The 23,681-nt window shown below is 39.7% G+C and overlaps 1 protein-coding gene across 4 annotated transcripts in view; it reads left to right on the forward strand.

Annotated features, from left to right (window-relative positions):
* RBMS3 (RNA binding motif single stranded interacting protein 3) overlaps positions 1-23,681 on the forward strand; it is a 660,983-nt gene that overhangs the window by 390,048 nt on the left and 247,254 nt on the right. For all 4 annotated transcript variants that reach the window (XM_057378472.1, XM_057378474.1, XM_057378473.1 and 1 more), the window contains one exon: positions 15,976-16,067. In XM_057378472.1, the coding sequence (XP_057234455.1) occupies positions 15,976-16,067 (92 nt within the window). The remainder of the gene's footprint in view (positions 1-15,975; positions 16,068-23,681) is intronic.

Raw genomic sequence — 23,681 nt, forward strand, 5'->3', positions numbered from 1 at the left:
TTTTTTGAGAACTACTGTTTCCATTTTAGTTGCTGAAATTAGCAGACAAAGGAAATTGGGGGCTGGAGAAGCTAGAAAAACAGGCTAGGAAAGAGGAGATGATGGAAGAAAATGACAGAAATACATAAAACACAGTAAAGGAAAGAAAAAAAAATTGGAAGTATGGGAAAAACAGAAAGTATGGTGAGAAAAAGCAAACAGAAAAGGAGAAGAATTGCATTGCTAAAAAATGAGGTCTTCACTCTCTCCTTGCCTGCATTGGAACGCTTATGTACTTGCAGAAAATGTACAGGGGTTTATGGAAACATCTTCCCTGTTGTCATCTCTGGATAGAATGATTCTTTTGAAATTACTTACAGGAGTGGAAAAGTCATTAATCAACCCATCTTCCTAGCCTATGCGTGAGACTTTCTCTTTTTAATTTGCCTTAAAGCAGCAGGGAGAGGAGGAAAATGAAGGAGTGATCATGTCAGGGCTGGAAAGAAAATGGACAAGGCTGTCTGGAAAAAAAAATACTGAAAAAGAGTCTACAACAGAACTTCCTACTACCAGTTGTCTCTGAAAAAAATGGAGAAWATGGTTGTATGTCATTTGCTAGAGGAAGCAGAGGAAGGTCAATTAAAAAAAAAAAAAAAGCTACCAATTTTTAAAAAATATTATTTTCTACTTTATATATTCAAAAATAGAGGGAAAGCTTAAATGAATTTGTGATTGTTTGCATGGTATGATGGCCAGGAATTGTTTGTTTCAAGGGGGTCTGCTTCACCTCTTTGTTCCACGATGGGAACAAGTCTCTCATACTGTTTATGTCTCAAGACCCATGCCAGAAGTCTGCAGTTCTTGTCTTCCTGTGCAGAACCGTTTTGCTTGGCTGTGAGCATAAAAGCTCTAGGGAGGCACTGTCTATTAAGGCTAATTCTGTTTCAGCCTTATCCAATACTTTTGTCTTTTGTGTGGCTCTCTCACACTGTGTAGTTTGGCTGTAGCTGTAATCTGTGTGCCTCTGGCTTATGAAATGTTGTGCTGGTTCAGTTGCTTTCCAGTGGCCACGTTCCACACACTCTTTTTCAGAAGTTCACAGAGCTTAAATGCATGCACTGATCGGTCTGACCCTCTGCACAAAACCAGCTACAGAATTTTGTGCAGCAGTCCCAGTAAATCCAGGCTGTCTCAGTGCAGCTGGTATGGCCTGGAAGATGGGACCAATGGAGTTTCCAAAACAAATTGTTTGGGAACTGGGGTTTCCAAAAGCCCAGTGCTGTACTGAGTAGACCTGTCCAAACTAGTACTGAAACCAGTGACACACACAGTGGTGCCAACTCAGCTAGTTCTTTTTACACTTGATGAGAAAGAGTCCTAAATATGTGGGAGGACCACACAGCTCTTTGCCATGTAGGCACTACTGCTTTGTTCAATGCTAGTGAGATGCACTGTGGATGTGCCTGTTGCATTTCAAGACAGAAAATCCCCCTGACTCCCAGTGGCAGTTCCAGAAAAGCTGCTGATTTATTAGATCGTTTCTGATAATCCCCCTCTAACTTGCTTCTTTTGTGGTCCACATGGGTTGTTGCTGTTGCCACTGCTGCAGATGGATGATTAACACTATCTGAAGTGCTGGAGAACCCAAAGAAATCCAGAGTGCTGTGGTTATGCATGATCTCCACACACATAGCAAAAAACAGACCTTGCTCCAGGATCTTACTGCAACATGCATGTTTTTCTGATGTTCTGCAGAGAAACAACATATACGGGGGGAATGATCTTATTCAAATTCTTAAGAGAATACCATAATGAAGAGCTCCAGTGCTACACGCACTATCTGGGATAATATCCAAAAAGCCCAGATGTTTAGTCTTCAGTGGCCTTATTTTAAACTATTAAATGTGGAGTTTATTTTTTGGTTGGAAGCTGACTTTTTCTTAATTTTCGTAGCATACACCAAGATGTTTGCTTTACTGAGGGAAGCTTGATCCTTTTGGTTGCTCATTAGACAAGTGCAGTGCACTTGTGCCACATATGTTAGGATTGGAATCACATGATTGGCAGGACTTCTTTTCTCCCTTTTTTGAAAAGGTCTTAGGTTTTCTTACCCAATGCCTTGATGCAATAAATGCAGACTTCCTAAGCGACAAAAATCCCTGATAGGAAGGTGAAAAGGGTGTGCTAATTAGATGTAGAGTAGACTAAGAGAGGGAAAGGCTGCCTGATACTGTAGTCTGTCTCCCATCATGTCACACCATCATGTTTTGCATGAGATCCTTCATCTGCTCCATCTGCTTGTTTCCAGATAAAAGCAAGGAAAGGCTACTTCTTTTTCATGTGCAATGTTTGTCCCAACCATCTGGGACAGGAAAAAAAAAAAGTAATAAAATGAAATGACAGAATAGTATGATTTCTAGAAGACTAGGGAGCTTTTCTCTTTCCATATGTCTGCCTCACGTTGTCCTCTAGTGTAGGAGAAAGCACTAGGGAGGGTGAAGCTGTTGTGCCATATGAATAGATGAGTGGCAATCTGCCTTTTACAAAGGTTCCAAGCCTGGCATTGTGAGGGAATTTGCATCTCAAGTCCATGTTACCCTCACCTTTGCCCTTGAGCAGTGAAAAATATACCTGCTCTCCGGGTCGTATAATGCAATATCACTCAGTTTAATAGAAATACCCAAGACACGATCTTCTGATTGCATTATATACAGAAATACATGGGCATGCCATTTTCTGATTGATGCATCACCTGCTTCTGTCAGCTGTGGAAGAGAGAGTCCCAGGTCTGCCCCAGAAATACAAAATAATGCCTAAGAAGGTGTAAGGGTAGCATAGCAAGTTGCTGCCGAGGCTGCCATCCCTGTGTTATGGAAATGAGATGGGTTTTCTTTTGTGGGCACCCTTTTGGTCAGCACAGAGGAGCTCTGTGCTCATTGTTTCAGCCAGCTAGTACCTCATCATCTTCCTCCACACACACACACACACATACATTGCTGCTCTCATGGTCTGGTGGTGGTGTGAGAAGTTGCTTTCCTTTGCATTTGGTAACAAAAACAGCTTTGAGAGCTACAGGCCAGCGATAACGCAGGCAGCCTGCAAATTTTGTAGTACAACATTTATACTCTTAAGAAAGCGCAACCGTGCCTGCCGGATATTTGTCTGGCTAATTCTTGCTGTTGACAGGAAGCAGACATTCAGTCTCAAAACATTTACATATCTCTGCATTGACAACACCAACATGGATTTGGCGTCTGTGCTAGGGATGCGCTGCAGTGCCTGTGTCTCTTCTGTGTCTCGCCTGCTACAGCAAGCGTGGGCCAAATGACTGACCAAGAACATACCCACACCACTGCGTGAGATTCCCCACTGCTTCTTGAAAGATTGAAAAAAAAATTAGCTGTGCTGGTTCTTTATTTCTTTATTGTGGTGTATGAGCATCCTGCTGGGCATTTTAAATCTCTTTTTCTCTTTTTTGGCTTCCTGGGCAAAATATGTTTGCTGGGTTTTTGTGTCCCAGCAAAATTCCTTGCTTCCTCTTTCATTTTTGTTTATTTGATGTACTAAGCTGATGCAAACTCTCTGCAAACTCAAATTCTGTTAGAGACCTGGGCACCTCTGTATAATTTATAAAAAAAACCCATGATTTTTTTAATAATAAAATATCCCTCATTAATAACAGAATATAATTATACTGAATTGTCCTCAATTTCATTTTAAAAAAGAATCTTTTAGCATATAACCGCCCTTTCCTCACATTTATCTTCTATTTTTAAGCCTTGAAATTCATACTTTAAACTGGTTTCATGTGGCAAAAGTTGTTTTCCATTGTGTATTTGGCCTTTCACTGGTAATATGTATCAATAAGTTTGCTTTTCAGTTAAATACTTATTGGTCTCTGGAGACCCCGAACGAAACAGCTTTATGTTCAGAGGATGTCTGAGCATTTAGGAAGAGCTGCTGATATTCTTATGATCTGAATTCAAGATGGGACAGAGCAATCACCATCGTCAGCAATGCCCGCCTACCCCCTCCTTCTAAGGCATATTCCAGATTTCTCATGTTTTCTTTAATAGGATTGCTGCCAAAGGTCCTTCAATATCTGCTTGTTACACAAAGCTGGGAAGCATCAGGCAGGTAATTAGATGATCCTGTAGACTGGAGTTTGAGAAACAGAGACCAAATCCAAGAGTAAAATCATTTATTCAACAAGTAATAGAAGAAACTCTGAATGAAAAGTTGGAAGATTGTCTATAAGGGAAGTATCAGATAATTTTGTAAATGCCCAATCCAAATATGGACATAGTTGTGAAGGTAACATATATGGTACAAGGATGTGTCAGGTGAGATCCTTCCAGCAAGTAAAGGAATAATTAAAAGAATTATGTAAGTCACTGTGTAACCCCACATGGTCATCTAATGATGGGTTTTCATCATCCACATTCCAGAAAAACCCAGGATGTCTCGTCCAGTCCCATATTTGTGCCTTTTCTCTTGGCAAGCTTTGTGAAGTCTTATTGGGCCCATGAATTTCAGTGTGCAAGAAGTTTCCTACATATTGGCATTTGTACACAGGGGATTTTCCTCCTGCTGGTTTGACTTCCTGAAGTCTCACAGTCATCATTCAGGTGGCTTCAGCATGGTTTTCAGTGAGCATCTTCATCACACCTTTGTGGGGTGTGACCCCCATATTCTGTTCCAGCAGGGAATGTTACTCACAGGCTGGCACTAGAGAGCTACCTTAAATTCGAGATAGGAAGGAATGTGTTTGCTTCAGATTCAAATGTTATATTATTCACTTGATTCTTTTTCTTGTATTAGAGATGTATGATATGTTGTGATAGGAAACTTCTACTAGTTCAAAATTCAGATTTGATTAAATCCAGCATTTCACCCACTTTATCCATGTCTTCTACTTAGCTAGATTGCAGAACTATCTCAAATCTGAAAAAAAAAATGGATTAGAGATCTTGAAATGAGATTTTCTGATGTGATTTCTTCTCAATTTTTTTTCCTCTGTCTCCATCTGGAAAGCTAATAGCCATTTCTGGCTACAATAATAATACTATTTTTGAACTTCAGGCTACAGATAAATGTGGTAGATACATGAAAAAGGGCTCAGAAGGTGCAACTGGTATTTAACTACAGAAGAAAAAGAACACTCTGGGCAATATAGCTATAAAACTATAAGGATACTTAGATTCTGATTGTCTGAAATACTGTCTCAGTCCAAAGCCATTGGGCAATAAATGTGTTCTGTGTCTTTAACACGGATTTTATTCTGGCCTGTGTGTGTTGGCTTATCCTGTTCTCTGCTGTGTTTCTCCTCCACAGCACAGCTGTGATGCTGGTTGTCACCACCAGTCATTTCTTGAAAGCACATTGACCTCTTGCTCTGCAGTCATCAGTATTTTAGCATGATGATGGTGGAGGTATCAGGACCCTTTTCTTAGAATTATGAAATATTCAGAAGGTATTGCTCATCTCTGCCTAAAGCTCCAAGACATCATGAGTGTTGATGGGTTGGAATAGGAGCTCTTTGCATGTTATCCAAAATGTTTATCACAGCAAAGGTTGACATGCCAGAATTGGCCAACTGGCATGAAAAAAACATTTCACTTTCTTGGGAAAGTGTTATCACTTTGCTGCCTTTTAGAAACTGTAGTTGTTTTCTGAATTACAAGTGGTTTGCATAAAGAACATAAATTGCTGTGCTCTTTATCACTGCTTACTGTATGACAAATATACAGTCCAATTTTTCAAGTGCAGTGTCTTGAAAATGAATGTGTATTTGAAATGAAAACCATTTCAGTACTTGAGCATCCTCCCTCTGGAACAGACTGGATAATAACATGTTCATCACCTTGGGTTATTTTAATATTTCCTGAAGCCTGCACAAGATGCTTTCTATTTTCTTGTCAAAACATACTGAAAAGAAAATTATTTTTAATAAAGTACAGTAATCACAGTGTGATCACCAAGTGCATCTTCTCTTGTCAGACTGCTTCCTCCTACTTGCAAGGATTTGCAGTTACTTAATGTTAAAGATTGCTGAGCAATCCAATGTTGGGAGGAAGAGAGCAGAACATTTTATTTTGGACAAAGAGCCCTGGGTGATACACAACATCCTGCTTTGCCTCCTAGAATAGTATCATTGTTTAAAATGAGTGCTGGAAGAGTTGTCTGCTGAGAGATTTAATTTCCCCCCTCCTGGTGTTTCACTGCTGTGTTCCATAGGTACGCTGCACTGGAAGTAAAGCCCCCATTGATTCTGCTTTGTCTGTCCATAAATGCCCGCTAGACACCAGCCCTGAGAGACTCATGACAGCATTAACATTCATTTTTAACTAGTCCATGGGAGCTGAAATTAGCCTCATAGTTTCTTAGGTTGTGTGCTCTTTTGGTAAACAGCTGGTGGATAACTTGCTTAGCTTAGGGTAAACTGAAGTCCAGTATTTTGAAGAGAAAACTGGTTGTTTTGCACAGGCACTGGGAGCTTTTAGAAGTAATGGCCAAATGATTTTTTTCTAAACTGTTTCTCTACACCAGGTTTTTTACTCAAGTCGCTCAGGTCTAAAATAAGTGATGGACAAATCTCAAGAGATTTGGTTTCATATCTTACCCAAACATTATCCAAGCTAAGTAAAGCTCTGGAGTCTGCATAACTGAGCATGAAACCTCAGAAGAACAGACTTTCTCATGAGAGTGTCAGTGTTTCCTGCTGTCTGGAAATACCGAGAAAATAGTCTTTCTTGTGGTATTTAGAAACTTCAGCATCTGGATGTCAGAGAAAAGTGAATATGAAAAATAGTGGTTTAGAAAGTGAACCCTTTCTCAGCCTTAGGTGTAAGGGTTCCTTTCAAGTTTTTCAGCAGAGCTGTTAATTGATGCCATAACTGTATCACAAAGAAGGTGATCTAAATCTGGAACTGCAAATTCTGGTTATTTTGTTCTGGGTATTGCAAAATATTATTACTTATGAGTCACCAAGTATTCTCCAGTCAACAGCTATTGTATCCTTCCCTCCCTTTTATGTAAATATATAAATAAACATTGCTCTTGTAGTACTTGGTTTTTTGGAAGAACATTCTGCTTTCTTCAATCACTGCTTCAAGTGTGAAATTTAGCTCAGCTGCAGAGCCACAATGAATGTATCATGCTTAACAAATCTAGTGAAAATAATGATTACATTCTACAACTAATGTATTGATAAAAATGTTATGGTAGTAAATAACTGTAATGTTGAATCATACATTGGTTTATATGGCAATTGTAGATGTGAGCTACCCCTGTATTTAAAAACAGACTGAATCTTCATTTTGGATTTTGACAGTGAATCAATGGGACTTGCAGAGAGATTAACTTCAAAAGTTAAAGATGGAAAAGTGTGTTTATCTCTTGTCCTTCTGCCACTGCAAGATTTACAATATGTTCTCTTCTTTATTCAGTCCATATTTAGTAACCTGAGCAATGAATTTTCCATAACTGGTTTTGTGTGATTAATCCGAATTCGYGCTGTTAGCAAATACCAGGAAATATTTCTCAACTTCCCTCTCATTTTATTTTCACCAAGATTTTCATTCTTTAACAGGTCCTCAGAAAGTCTTAGGTCTCTCTCTGTTTATGCTGGTCATGTGCTGCAGTTAGGGTTATCCATTAGTATTCACGCACATGCAGGTTCACTTTTAAAGCCCCAAAYATTTTTCATATTGTTAGGGATAAAAAAAAAAATAGAGTTTTGCCATTTGCAAAATCTGGATTTTTATGGCTTTTTATGTTCTTTCTAGATATTTTTTTTTTTCAGTTTGCCAGTCTTTGGGATTCTGATTTGCCAGGAATGCAGTGTAAATGTTGAGAGAGGGTAGTCTAGTGTAATTCTGTTTTCTTGATAGGTATATTTGCTAAATTCATAACTTCTTATGCCTCTCCCCCTCACTGTTGTTATTGCAACCATCTTTCACAAAGGGCTTTTGTCAGTCTTGAGATCTGCTTCTGTTCCTTTAGAGACTAAGTTTTTGGAAGGATGAACTTCCAGAAGAATAGACATGAATATGCATATACATATAGTACTTACTTATTGCATAAGTACTTTTTTCCCACATAATAGAATTTTGTACGTTTCTTTGTACTGTTACCTTTACTTATTGGAGATTGAAAAAAAAAATAGAACTAGTTTAAAATACATTAAGTGATCATGATTAGTTCCATACTTCAATTTTGCATGAAAATATTATCACTCAATGCAATTAATAATAACCTGTATTCATAAACTCTCTGCTTAAATCAAAGTAATTGAACATTCAAGTTAAGATTCTGTTTCCAAACAGATCTCTAAAAATTCTGTTCATTACCTACAGTGATGTTTTTCTCCAGTTCTCTTGTTATAAAGGGGATTCAAATAATGCAAGAGGCAAAAGAAATCACTGCAGGGACATAATCAAAGTGACAGTTTTGTGCTGTATTTCCACATCAAGCTAAAGCAAACAAAAAAAAAATCAGCTATATATGCATACTTAACAATGTAGGTGCATCTCTGGGGAGTGATCTGAATGAAGGCACTATCTTTTCTCTCTTACATTTAAGAATCTCCATTTCCAATTATTTTTCTAACTATATATTAGCTGTTTTAATTAAAAGGTGATGATTCACCACTTTCTAGCCACCAAGAACATTTTTATAAAGTAGACATTTGAAAATAGCAGTAATGTCAACTATTTTACTATTACTCTGAGCATTTGGAGCTGTAGGAATACTTTAGCACAATTTGAACAATGAAAGAAAAAGCTGTTTTCGTTAATTTTGTGTTCAAGGGTGAGTCAACCTCTTTGCTTGCTAACTCTAATTTTCTGAGGCTTATAAAACTTTAATTTGATTCTTTATCTGAGCATAAAACAATGTCTGAAAATTGCATAGTAAATTACTAGATAATCACCTTTTTTTGCTGGCTACCTGATTGTCAGAGTGAATACTGCCTTTTAAGAGATACTAAACAAGTACTGGGAAAAAGTGAGCTTTACAACTCAAATTAACTTAGGTTTTTGTGAAATCCTAGTGGTTTCATCYAAGTGTGAAGGAGAAACATCTGTCTGATTATTATATATTTGCTTAGTTGCTTATTTATATTAGTATTTGTGTCAAAACTTTATGCTTGTGTCTTCAAATGTATGCATAGCATATGTGTGTACAGATATGTGTGGAGGTGATATCATCAAGTTAAAATACAGTATTTATGATAAATATCTTCTATTTCTTGGTTTCTTAATTCATCAAGTGATTTTGACTGCTGCCTCTGCCCCAGGCTGGTTTTTCTCTCCCTCATCACATGTCCTTTTGGGAGGGGGTGGGTTTTAATTTCCAATATCTAAGTAATGTGAACAGAAACATTGATGAAAAAAAGCAAACACTTGCTTGAAATTACTCAATTCTCCTTTTTGTCCAAACAACCTCTGTATGCCTTGAAGACCCAACCTGCATGTTATGCTCAGTATTCTCTGTTCTGGATTTCAGATCTGGTATATTGAATTCTAGATGGTCAGAAGCAAGGACTGGGAACATTCTTATTTTAAAAAGGCATTGCATGCTGGTGGGAAGYGCAGTTCCAAATAGTCTGGTACACAGTTCCCAGTCGGGTACATCAGACCTGGGAAAAAAAGTTTAGSTATAATGGAATTGTAATTACACATGAACGAATTTGTGTTTATCTTAAAAAAAGTTTCTCAGCTATTATGTAATATTATGCAAAATTTACTCCAATCTTATGCTGCCAAAAGGAGCCCTTGTGACCAAGCCAAGCCCTCCAAGGTGGGAAAATGCCAGAGCTGGGGTTCCTCCTTTGCCACAGCTTCCTTCAAACACCCACRTCAGCCCCTGGTGCAGAGGGCCTGGCAGGAGCAAAGGCTGCCTGGGACAGTCCGCCTTTTCCATCTGTCAGGAAGGAAGCAAAGATGTTAATTTACAGAAACCAGRCATTAACTCTTTTGGTGAAGTGAGTTTGTTGATGTCAGTGGAATCAGAAGAGCTCCTCTGTGTGTGTGAGCTCCCCATCAGAATATTTAGGTGCTTTCAAAAGTAGTGACCCAGGAACACTGGTTGAATTAGTGCCCAAATTCCATGTCAGTCTCCTGGCTGGATGGGTCAGGTCTTCTGTCTCTTGTCTGTGTTTGTGTGGGAGCCAAAAGACACAGAGTGCTGCTTGACTTGAATTCAAGTGATTTAAAGCAGCACCTGGTCARGGGTCAGCTGTGGAGTTTGGCCTTGTGTCAGGGTGAGGCTGAGAGCACACCATTCCCAGCATATCTTCCCTCATTTGTCATGGCTTCTCCTTTCTCAGACCCCCGCCAGAGGTTCCTGTCTTTGCAGAGCTCCAGCTCAGCAGCGTGCCAAGGTGTTCTACTCCTCAGTTCTGGGAAAACACTCTTCTCCTGCTCTTTGGTGTTTTATTTTTCTTATATTTTGCCCTGGATCATCGGGTGGCTGCAGAGCTGTGGTTTGGTTGCGTGTTGCCCGTTGCGGGGCCGTGGGTGAGCCGGTTCTGGGGGCAGCGCCAGCAGGAAGGATGGAGCCGCTGGGAGGGCCAGAGGGTGTGCAGTGAGGACAGGAAGGAGGGCAGAGAGGGCTGCTGTGGTGCAGATTATTTCAGCAGCCGTGACAGCTCCCTTTCCGATGGCGTCAGCAATGACAGCTGCCAGCAGAGCCTCCTTCATGCAAAACAGCACCTTGGAATGCTGGCTGTAAACACTGACTGGGGAACCAAACTTCCAGGATACCCTGAAACCTCTGTTCCCATTCATTTTGAGAAACTAATGCCACTTAAAGCAGCGACTGAGAAGCTGCCTCCATTGTCCAAAAAGGCAGCAAGGTCCTCATTCCTGTCACTACACCAGTGGAGCTCCCTGGTGTGTGAAGTGTAAAACCCATGTGTGCCAGCGGGAGCTCTCCTTCGCTCTGTGCCRCCGTCCAGCGCTTCACAAGAATTCTGGGAACCGCAACGGGCAGGCAGTCTCTTAAATTATCTGGCATTACCCCTAAGTACCCAATCAGTCAGGGCAATTCAGAGTTTGATGTCTAAGAGCTCTACACACCTGCAATTACTTAAATCCACAAAATTGCACCCACAGGTATTTGCAGGCACAAAAATGTTGGCATAAAATTAGAGGCCATTTCCTAAAACCTGTGCCGAAATTTTGATGATATACTATATGAGGGGTTGTTATTTTGAAATGGATTTGTGGAAAGCAATTGAAAATCTCCAGGCATCCCATCTGTGTTTAAAGTAACAACAATAACAAAACTTTAAATTAGCATAGGAGATTTAAGACATTTCAGGAAAACATTGATTAAATCTGCCAATGAAATGAACGTGTTTGGCGAGTGACCTAATTAGTGTATACTTGGTTCTTTTTCACTGCACTGCTTACCACTAATTGCTGTTCTGCTGGTCTTCTCCTGACAAGTAAGAAAAAACAAGGATGAGGGATTTGTTGAGGAAATAGTGACATTCAGTTTTAATTCATTTGAACCTGCTGCCAAGCTTAATTATGGAACTGAGAAACTGAGACTGGGAGGCCCCCAGCCATTTAGGTTATAGGAGACAGAGATGTTTAGTGTCTGCCAGTGTATTTGGGTAGCASTTATTGCAGCTAGCTATAAACTTGAGTTTGCTGATGCTTAGCTGTTTTCTTTCCCCCACAGGTAAAAAAAAACAAAAAACCAAAAAACCCACCACTTTTATTTCTTCAATTTAATTATTTAGCCCTAATGGCATCAGGCCAATACAAAATTGCAGGCACTGTATTTTGTAAAGGAAAGGTTTAACAATTATTCTAGATAGTACTGTCCTGGGTTTCTTTGTGTGTATGCTTGCATGTACGAATTAGGAATATGTCGTTCTACAAAAAAAACTTCGGGATCCTGGAGTAGCACTGGAGTACCACTGGAGTAGCAAAGTCACCCTCAGTGTAAGTACCCTTGAGTTGAGGGGCTCATGTTAGCGATAAGTTCAATTCCCACCTCTCAAAGCAGCAGGTGACAATGCAGCTTGCCTTATTTGTGTTTGGAGTTCTTAAAGGAAAATGTCAGGATGCTTCAGAAAAAAGGGGAAATAGTTTTGGTTTTGGTTTCCTGTGGTGGTGATGGATTCTTGTGGGTCTGAAGGTCCTGGTTTAGAATCTGAGGTTTTTTTTCATGATGTTCTGCATAAAAACTGGGGAGGAAAATGTATAATCCATTGACCAGAATGTTTACAAGGCAGTGAACACACAATAAAAATGSAGAGGAAAGAAAAGGAAAAAAAAAGCTGTGGAATKTGAGGCTAGCAGAGGGACAGTCTGRTGGGGCTTGCCCTTGTTTTTAAAGGAAGAAAAAGAAATGTAGATGTTTTCTTAGAGCAGCGTCTGATTGGCAGACCTTGATCTGAATTCCTCCCAGGGGATGATTCCAACCATTTCCCTGAGGATTGAGATGATTGAGATGATTGAGATGATTCCACCTTTTCCCAGGAGGAGCCAGGGAACAGTTATCTGAGTAGGGATTGGTGCTGGGGCAGCCAAACCCAGCCACAGTGCACCTGCCAGGGGCAGCCACAGCAGCCCAGTTCTGCTGGCGGGGAGCATAAGCCACTTTAGCCACAGCCTGGGCAAGAGGGAAGGACTCAGCACAGCGAGTTTGGATGTTCATTTACACTGTGGAGAACACTGGAGAGGATGTTCCAAGACCCAGTTTTAGCTTTTGTAGGGGGCTAAACTTCATCCATCCAGACAAGTGTATATATAAAAAAAAAAAAAAAGACAAAAAACCCCAGCACTAAAAAACCCAAAACCCAAACAGAAAAACCGGCACTATTTAGTCAGTGCCCGAGACACAAAAATGAAGTGAGATTATAAACAAATGAAACAGGCTGGTGTAGGTCACTAACAGACTATAAACATCTACGTGGAAGAACGGAAACTGTACAAAAAGGCAACATGCCTGGTTTTCTGTTATATAGCATTGCAGGGTTCTTGTAAGGATACTTGAATGCTGAAACAGCCTGGGAACTTGGCTTCCCTTGTGGCAGATTGATGTTCTTTGGACGGGTTTTCAGCCATGGAGTGATTTTGTCCTGATGTTCTGTGTGTGGTGGAGAGATGTGTCRGGAGAGGGGAGGGCTAGAAAAAGATACTTGGAATGGAAATGAGCTTGAGGGAAGGAAAAAGAACAGCTTTGCAGTGAGACTGGGAGTAGTAATACTAGAATGCATAATGGGCAGCTAAAGATATGGGKTTTTTTTGTCTCAAGACTCTCACTGGATCTCTGATATGGTCATATAGATCCTTGTGCTTGCTGAAAAAAAAAGCTTAGAAGATAGTCATGGCTTTAGACATTATGGACTGATGTTATTCTTCAATAATTTATTATGTTAGATATACCTGATATCTATAATAMAACACCAGAATATTCTTACACATTCTGGTTTATATTTGCGAGCAAAACTAATTTACTGTGCTGTGTAGAAAGTCATATTAAAAATAATTTCCTATTGCTTCATAAATGAAGTCTGCACTGTACACTGATGCTAAATATAAAAATCCAGCTCCATGATCTGTTTTTAATGACAATGTTAAAACTCAGTTTTGCACTTTCACCTCCTAGTTTTTGGGCATGAAAAAGAAAAAAAAAAAAAAAAAAAAAAAATAGTCCCTTGAGAAGACCACCTAGTTGTCCTAAAAAGGAATTTTCTCAGTGTTTGATCCAAGCCATACCATGACTTCCCAAGACATTTCAGATTTCCCACTTGGCAGCTCTGGCTTCTTGTCAGGATCTGTCAGGAAAATGGAAGCTGCATCTAATTGTATCTCCTTCCTCCCAGAAGTTGCTCTCCCAAAGGGCAAAGGCATTGGAGAAATCCAGGGAGAGCGCTTGCTCTCTTGTAGCATGTTTTTTAGTTCAAAGCAGCATCAGCTTTACTGCTGCTCTGCAGTGAGAAGAGAGCTTGGATAGGACTGCAAAGGAAAATGTGCTGTAGAACAAGAGGATTTAAAAATGGCTTGCAGTAAAAGGAAAATCAAATGAGGGAATCMGAGAAGGTCAAACACTCCTCACATRCCCAAGTTGATCAAACACTAGTGTTTGTTAGATTTGTTATCCCTGTGTCCCTTAATCTGTCAGTGTCTGTATCAGTCCCTCAATCTGTAGTAATGCCTTATCAAAAACATCTTCTCAATCCTCCTCCCACCAAAAAAAAACCCCACCAAACAAACCAAAATAGAAAACTGAGTAAAGAAAAGAACAGAAAAGTTCAGATCTTGACTTTGCTACAAAATAATGCATTTCACACTSTTTAAGTCAGCAGTTTCTTTGATAATTTTGTCTGTTTCTTTTTTCTTATTTCTTTTAGTTTTCTTAAACTTTATAAATGGGATTTAAGCCAAGAAAGAAAAACAACCATGTACACAAAATTCTTTCATGATCTGACTAACCCCTGCATTAAGTAATGAATGCTTGCCAAAATAATAATAGAGATGTTTGTAATTTGAGGGGCAAGGTGATCACAAGCACACACTCTTATAACTAGATTTGGTGCAGAGAGGACGGCAATAAAGTCTCCCAGGAGAAGGAGGAAAGGCTGGGAAAAGAAATACAAATGCATACAGCAGGAAATCATATCTGTGGTTGCCTCCTGTAGGATGTGTATTGACCTAGTAAATGGAGATGTCTGSAAAGAAGCTATAAATATGCTTGTGCTAATATTATTAAAGCTTTCAGGCAGTTCAGTTTCATCCATATGGCTTTCCAGGGAGATGCCAAAGATGTGGCCCCTGGCCACAGCTTGTCTGAGCAGCACATGCCTACCTGCTCTGTAATTGCTTAATAAGATGTAGGGGTTTTCCATGGGTGGATTGTGAAATAYATGCAGCTACCTTAATAGGTGCTTGGTGAGATTTTTAGATCTTCCTAATTCAGTTTAAATCTTTGTAAGTGAGACATTTGARTGCTGTTGAAGATTAGAGAGAACTCAGTGCTTTAAAAGTTGTGAAAAGTCCATTCCTTGGCCTTTTACCCTTATTTTATGTCTTCAGGAAAATAAAAATACTTTCAGAGTTATTGCTATTCAGTAGGGGCTGAACAGCACTGAGCTTGCGTGAACATACCAATGTTTCTGGTTAAGGRAAGAAAAAATGAGGAAGGAAGAAGAGAAGATAGGAAGTGACTGGCTGATTAATATACTGAACTAATGCAAATACTGAGAGTAAGAAAGCCACATAAAAGCAGGTGATTATCCCCTGCCAATCCCTAAGATCTAACCTCACTAAGCTGATGTTCAGATGATACCCCAAAGCAATTCCCAGCAGGGATCTGTCCCTTGTTGCAGCAGAGAGAGCAGTGAGATRAAAGGGATGTGGTTTAACCCAAGCTGTGACTTTGCTATTTCACCATCTTCTGGAGCTGTCTGGCAGTTGCCTGTAGAGCACACATTGGGATTTCTCCCTGAATTGGTCCCACCTGCTGGAAGGCTGCTCTGCCTGCCCACRGATGGCCCCAGTCTGCCACAGAGACATGCTGCCCTCTTCTTGTGAAGCTTAACCCTTCTGTGGGTTCACGCGACAGGGAAAGGGTGTTGTTTCCTCGTGAAAGAGCCATTGCAGGCTGTAGTTTTGTATCCCAGGAAGGTCCATACCATTACCTCCTCTTATGGAAGAGATGGGGCAGGTCTGCAGAGCACCAGAATCCTACAAGTTCTTGGGGACCTTTTATCYGTTGGGACAGACAAGGACCTGCCTATTCTCTCCCTCTGCTGCATATCTTCCAGCACTTTGAAGCTTCAGGTCATTGCCTTCCCTTAAATCCCACTAGGTTCAGGAGAAAAGGCATGGCAAATAAGATGTGGGGGCAGTGTGACTGGAATATCATGARACAATGTGAAAGAATGGAAATATTTTCCTTCTTTTTAAAAATAAAATCTTTATCTGTGCTCATACACATGGATAATACTGAAATATTTGTCTGTTTATTTTTCAGGTTATGGTTTTGTAGATTTTGACAGTCCCGCAGCAGCACAGAAAGCAGTAGCATCTCTCAAAGCAAATGGCGTGCAGGCGCAGATGGCAAAGGTAAGAAGTGCCGTGCTGTTGCAGGATTATTTCAGCTGTTTGGTTTAATTTCCAAGGGTTTGTTATGCTCCTGTTTTTGTTAATGTTTTGGATTACTTGTTCCAAAGTTTCTTTCATCCTTTTGCGCCAGCGCCTTGTTCATCCAATGGTTTGTCTGTGTTCTTGAGAGCTGTGTCTCATGTAATGGGCTCTGCTCTGATTCTCTCTCTGGAGAGGGTTGTAAGGCAGAGCAGTAAAGAGGAAGAGTGTTGGAAATGCCTTTTTGCTAACTGCTGGGTGAAAGGGTTGCCTTTTCTTCACCTTGGAATTGTTTTCATTTGGTTCCTTTGCTTTGGAAAAGCTGTTCTTCTCTGACATGGCTGGTGGGCTTCTCTGAACGAGTGATTGACTGAACATGAGGAAAATCTGGTTGATCTGCCTAGGTTTGGCTTTCCTGTTGGTTGAGGTGTTGTTTTTTTTGGTTTTTTTGGTTTTTTTTGTTTTTTTTTTTAAATTTTGAGGTCATAAATGGAAGTGTAGCAGGCATAGCTGCTAAAGGTTGTCTGGAGGTGAATGGCATCTGTTCAGAGAGGCTGCAGGAGCCGTAGCAAGCACAGTGAGCTCAGTCACTCTGGTCTTGTTATTGTCCTTTGTCCCTTGGCAAAGGGGCTGAAGGGGAGACAGAAGTTATAGTAATGACCATCGTGTGCCTTTCTGAAGGTGGAATAATTTGTCTTTGGGCTCTAGACTGTGTTGGCCAGCAAAAATTGCTGTTGCTTTGTACTTTAAAAATGCCTTGCCTGTGAATCACAAAAAGTACCTAATATTGCCTGATTTGGTCTCTGTAGAAACAATACTGTCCTAGAATCTCAAACAGTGAAAACAAGCAGGCAATTACCAAAAAAAAGAATATCAACTAATAAATAATCATCAGATTTGAAGATTCCCACTTAAAGGAATGCTGGTAGTTTAAACCTTTGTTTTTCAATGATGTCTTAGTAAAAACATAGTTTTGTTTTGGTTTGAGTTGTTTGGGTTTTGCTTTTTTTTGTTTTTTTCTTTTAAGAAAAAAAATTCGAAGAAAATATCATTGCTGGTAAATGAGATTCTTTTGCTTTCTACTGAATTACATTCACTGTACCTGAAAGAAACTGGATGCCATCCATGTATTTCTCTTTAACAGTGYGCCACAATGCAAGCTAGGCTGTTTTATTGGCTCTTAGTTTTTATTGACACATGGTGATAAAAAATATTTGCTTCAAATGGGTAAAAGATGGCAAGCAGAAGAATGTGAACTTCTACTAAGGACTGTGCTATTTTATTTCTCAGATATATAGCATCTCCTTGTTAAAATATAGGCAGTTTGATGCATTAGTCAAGCTGTGAAAATGAAACTAAAGACAGGATACATGTTTTTTCCTAATGATTGATATGAAAGAACCATTTCTAAAGAGAAGTAAATCTATATAAATCTATATAAAATCTAAATCCATATAAACCTGTACAGTTATAGATTTAAAATTATAGATTTAAAGATAKGATTGAAAAGATAAATCTGTGCTTGGTGTTGCCATGATTCAGAACAATGAACAATTGCAGTACTTGTATTCATGGAAGCAGGAAAAGAGATGGTGACTTAAAACAGTGTGGTTTGGATTGTCCAGCATTTAGGGACTACAAGCAAAGCCCTAGATGTTTTCAGAGTAGGAAGGGCTGTACCAACCCTTGGTTGGTTTGTTTTCTGGGGAATCTGTGGCAGGAGTAATTTTTTACTCTGTGAGATTTTGAGGCGGCTAGTGTGTACACATTTGTTTGCATAAGACTGACTATATTTTTATTATTTAGCCATGGTGCCTGGAATCTCAGATASATTCTTTTCAGTGTGTTTGATGGCTCAATATAAATATACAACTGACTTTTCTTATCTCTGAAAAAGATCTAAGTATTTAGAAAGATGGGGTTTCAAAGGAAATTGAGATGACTCCACACAAAGTACCTCACGTTGCTGAGAAGGTAGGAGCCTGGGAAAGCAAATCCATCTGGAGAAACATGTTAGTTCTTGCACATGTTGGAATCCAAGTTGCATAAGAGGGCTGAAAGACAGTGTTACCTGCCAGTGTCTGAATTAACAGTGAGGGCTCACAAGAGGTTTCAGGGAAGGGGCAGAACAATAATTTAGCCTGCATTTCTGGAAGTTTATCCAGAGTAGTTTTATTTCAATGGCTGCTTTAATTAGTGGTGAATGGTGGCTCTCAAATGAAATAAAATTAAAAAGAGTTAAGTCTGAAGAAATTCCCTAAACCTTTTGTGTGCCAAACCTTCGTGTCAGTGTCCTCTGTGTTTTGCTCTGCATTGCGAAGCAGTGAAACTGCCCTGTGTAGATGCCAGGGAGAAGGCAGACTGTAACCTGTATTCAGCAAATCTCAAAAATCTCAGCCCAGCTGTGGATGCTTTTGAATAAAGGTGAAGGAGGTGTTGGCCAACTTTTGCTCTGTGCTGGCTTTCTTCAGTAGTGAGAGAAAGTATGCTGAAGTGTCGGTATTGTCTGTGATGTTTTCCTGGAGAGAAATCGTGCTCGGAAAGAGTGGTTCTTTCTCAGTTTTAACACAATATAAGTTTTCTCATAGAAATCCAGGAATCTTCTTTGAAAAACAAAAAGCAGAACTGAATCCCCACCCATGCTGGCTAGCAGAAGTATCTTGTGGATACTCGAGTAAAATATACTCATTTTATGGATGCTAAAATACAGCCGCCTCCCTCTTTTTTTATAGCATTTGGACACCATTTTGGCTGATTTTGTTTCAGAGAGCTGCCTCTGGGAGAAGGTTAAACTCTGGTGGATTGATGCTCCAAGTCCCATCAGTATTGGAAAACTYGTTCTGTCGAGGCTAAAACATACCATAAACCCACAAAGGAAAAAAGAAAAAAAATCATCAACCATTAAACATGTCTGAATCTCTACTTTTGTTCTGGTTTGAAGCAGGCAGGAGAGGATTCAGCTGAGAAATAGCAATAATATTCCTGGAGAGGTAGTGGTGGCAGCTGAGGAGAGGAGGTCTTATGGGCCCTTGAAGAGCTCCCCACTTGGAGGGACAGGGACCCACAGAGCCTCCCACCCACAGCAGAGTAGCATGAAGCTCTTGTACACTCCAGGTGTTGTCACCTGGCTTCTTTAGCAKTTCTCTCTCACAGGGATCTGAAMCAGGAGTTCTGACTGCTGCTATTGYTCTATGYTCAAAAAAGTTCATCTAACTCGTCCACCTTTTTCAAAAGTGCTTATTAAGGATTTCCTTTATTGAGAAGAATTAATGCTATGGAGCTGCTGAGGGGTTTTCCTGGCTGGCCTGGTTTATTTTGCTGTGTGCTTTCTGTGTGCCTTTGGACATGCAGATCCATTTGTGTGTATGTAGTGCCTGCTTGTTCAGGCTCGTAGAGTCCAGGTGTTTTTTTGGGTTTGTTTGCTCACTAAAAATGGCACAACTGATATGCCTCCGGATAATCTCACAGGAATTATTGATTTGGTTGTCTCTTTATGCTAGGAACTACAGAAACATGACAGAAAAAAATAGTGTCTATGTGCATGATTTATATATCAGTTTAGGTTTTTCCAGATGCTCCTTTCCTGCGTTTCCTAAAAAAAAAATGTTGTAGACAGAATATGGAAAATTAATAAGGAGAATCTTAATAATATGGGAGTTGGCTCWGAAGAGTAGGCAAGGAAGCCTAGTACACATGAAAAATGTATTAATGTTCTAATAAAATCTGTAGCCACATCTATTCTTGGGATTTGCAATAGTCCTTCACCCAGAATTACGCATTCATGAGGACACTTCTTAATCTACTTYGTATGTAAGTTTTAATGATGCCAAGGAGTCTAAATCACCTGAAAAACCAATAGAAGTCTGCTGTCTAAATAAATTTGAGCATCTGAGCTTGTGTCMGCCTGCAGCTGAACTGTGCAATCGGTTTATCCCTTCACAGACTCTTGGGGTTCTCTCTACCATTCTTTACTTCCAGCTCTAGTCTGCTGGAAGATTGCATGATGTGGAAGTTCAGGCAAAAGTGGGTTCTTGCAGAGTTTCTAATAGCTTCTTTAATACCTAGCAGCCCATCAAGAGTGTTGAAACAAATGCACTCACAAAGGAAGTGTTTTGAATCCTGCTGTTATTCCAAATGCTCTTACAAGGATTAAAAAAGTGTTTGATGATGTATGTCTTCCCTGGATTTTCCTTTTGCGTGTATAATGCATTTAGACATCCTCAAGACCTGGGTGAAAAATGCGGGCATTGAAGRAATATTTAATCAGCCCTGGCAGTTGTCTAAGTCCAAGGTGTCACTTCTTGGCTACTCTTCTGCAGCAATTGCTGTCCAGAGACTGCACTGCAGGAACTGGGTCTGAAAAAGGGCTGTGCCCGTAGGCTCTGATGTAGGCTTTCCTCCACAAGGGAATTGCAGAAAGTGATTTTGCATTTTGTGTGATATTTTTCTCATCTCTCCATCATGCAGAAGCTTAAACATGGGGAGTAATCACCACCTAGGTGAAAGATAAAAGGGAGCTGTTTCCRACAGAACAGAGCCAAGCACAAGAGCTTATAAAGAGGAGCAGAGAGCTGGTTGCTGTATAGTTAAATAGAGAGATTTTCTCCAAGGACCAAGGAAAAGGAAATCCCACAGTAGAATATTATTTATTTTCCAGACTTTTGCGTAGGTTTTAAGCATTGCTCTGGTATGAGTCAGCTGACCAAATAAGTTCATTCTGTCTGCTTATTTTTCAGCTTTATTTTCTCTTCTTTTTTAATTACTTCCCTTTTTTTTCTCTGTCGGACACCAATACTCTAAAGGGCTGATCCTTCAAAAGAAAGACTGGTGAAAACCCTTCTTTCCAATATTTTTTAAATCTAAATATTTAATGAAAAGTTTTAATTGTTTGTTTTTGCAGTTTAAAAATTCATGAAAATAATAAGAATGCTATCCATTCAAAATATGAATTATGGCCTATACATTACACACTGGTTTCCTAACTCATGATTGACATGTCTGCAAATTTTAGTTAACAAAATTTCAGGATACTAATTAGTTAAGTTTTTGGATAATATTTGTGGTTAACAGYCCTACTGACTGAGCTAACTTTCCTTTTGAAACCAAAGCGGGATGYTAGGAATTTTAGAGCTCAAAATGGAAATTGTCAGGCTTTATTTTTCTCCTGTACTTTAATTATCAGATCTCCCATCCCCAGCAAACTGTCCTATGAAGTCAAATATTTGTATGGGTGATTTATAAAACACTTGGTTTTYGTTTGCTGCTGGAGCAGGAGCCGGTGCCTCTGGAAGCCTCGCCATGCTCGGCAGTGTAGGAGAAGCTGAGAACATGGCTGTGCTGATGCTGGCCATCTTCCACATCGTTTCTGAATGAATTGCACAGCCAGGCGTGGGCTGCTGCTGCTGCAACAGTTGTCAGAGACGTTTGGCACAACTCATGTGTGTGTGTGTGTGGAGCACTTTCCAGAGAGCTCTCCTCTTATCTGCCTCAAATGTGCACTGTCTCTCCGTGTGTCAAACACTGGCTGACCAATACCTGACTTGATAACAATCCTGGGTCAAATGGAAATAAAATTGTCAATGAGAATGAATTATAGCTGGAAGGAAATGAGAGGTAGTTCAATTTAGATTTGGAAATGTCGTGTGCAAGTATCTCTCTCCTTTGATTCTTTTTCCAAGTCAACCATACCAAAGGTGTCCTGCAGAGGCATTAACCAGAAGTGCCAGGTTTTGCATAGTGCTACTTATCAAAGCCATACTGTCCTCATCCTCTCTTGCCCACTCCTCTGTGTTTTGCATAAACCATCTTTTACTCTTGTAGTGGGGAATCATAGTTTCCCAGCTGGAGCTGGCCCTTAAGTGCAGGTTTTGTAAATATAGGCTATTTTTCTATTCCCTAAAAGATAATGATTGACAAAGCAAGAACATTGACGAGATTCTAAATTGTTTATTTGTATTAAGTTTTACCTCCAAATTTCTCAGAAAGATGTACCTTTCAAAACCTGAAAGGTTTTTTGTTGCATTTTTTTTTCCCCCAGATGAAACACTGTCTAAATTGAGGATTCAAATCACAGATGTGCTAGTGAAGTGCTARCTTAAAATTTCAGAAAATCTGCAGTAGCAGACGTCAGTATCCTATGAGCTTCCTAGACACTCAAGACTACAGCAGTGAGCAGCTTTGCACAAACAGTGATGGACTGGGGTGGTAGCAAAGATATGTGACGTTAATGGAAGGACTCCCTAGTCTTACCTAGCCTTGAAAATTCATGCTTCTAYCTGAGAACTGTATGGTAGCCAATGTGAAATGATCTTATTATCCTTTTCCTGCTTTTAGATGGTATTCCCAAGCCAATATAGAATGCATTAGCTTGAGCAATTCTTGAAAGAACATCAAGTAATCCTGGGGGTATCAAATAACAGCAATCCTTTCACGCTTGCATGTGTTGCTCCTAAAAACACATAGATCAGCATGAAAAAGGGTGTGCACACCCACGGTGTGTGTACCACACCTGCCAAATTTATAAACAAAAATTTCTTTGGGGGTTTTCAGAAGTGCTTAACTTAACATTATTCTAMTCTCTGAAAGTGAATGGAACTTTACTGTTGGCTAATTGAGAGGAATTAGGTCAGTACTACGTTCCTTTGTTCCCAAAAAGTGTAGCTCAGCATCTTTCTTAACCGCTAAGTTAGCTTAGAAAATCTTGCAGCACATACAGTCATGTTTATTCTGTAGCTGTCACCTCAGGTAGACCTGGGCATGGTATTTTCCTTCCCTTCTCAAGTGCTGCACTCGTTTCTAGATTTACTTGATATTTTTTCATACTGTAACTYCATCTAACATTAATACATTCCTCTGCCTTTGAAAATTAAAATATAAACAATCAGTAAATATATCCACCTCCATGCTATTAATGCCTTGCACCASAGAACAGATGCTGAAATTGAAAAATGCAGCCAACTTGTAGGCTGAAGAATAGTGGAATTACTGGGTTCTTTTCGGGTTATGAACTTCAGCCAAACAAGAGTTGGCCTTTTTTCATAAATACACATTGTTCTTGACTTTCCTCTGACTTGGAACACATTTGAATTGGTAATAATACAGCTGAAATCCACAGAGCTTTGGCAATTTAAGCTGGGGAGAAGAATGGGGCTCCCTATCTTTAGCACTCACATAGCCGTACATCTTGGAAGCTCTCACACACTCTTTGCAAACCCTTTCAGTTTAAAGAGCAGGAAATCTGAGTCCTGAAAATGAGTTAAACACTGGAGTCAGATTAATTCTTTTTTGCTTCCATACTCAGGAAACTCCAAACGCCCCGCAGAGGAGTTATCCGACCACAACTATGCAGCTTGGGAATCTGCAKCTCAGACTGAGCAAAACTATGTTCTAAATTCAGTAAGCACAGCTTTACTCACCAGGAAAAACCAGTGCATTCTGAAATGATCAAAAAACTGTGGTTTGTGAAAATATTGCTGTGGTAGAAAATGGAYATAGCTTTTCTTTCAGTGACATATTATTTAATTATGTTCTTCTGTAGATCAGCCTGAGGACAATGCTTCTGTAAGGTGAGAAACAACAAATTCATTGCATCTGGCA

The sequence above is a fragment of the Malurus melanocephalus genome, unplaced genomic scaffold (assembly GCF_030028575.1).
Source record: "Malurus melanocephalus ecotype Western Australia unplaced genomic scaffold, MMel_1.1 scaffold_361, whole genome shotgun sequence".
Taxonomy (NCBI): Eukaryota; Metazoa; Chordata; class Aves; order Passeriformes; family Maluridae; genus Malurus; species Malurus melanocephalus.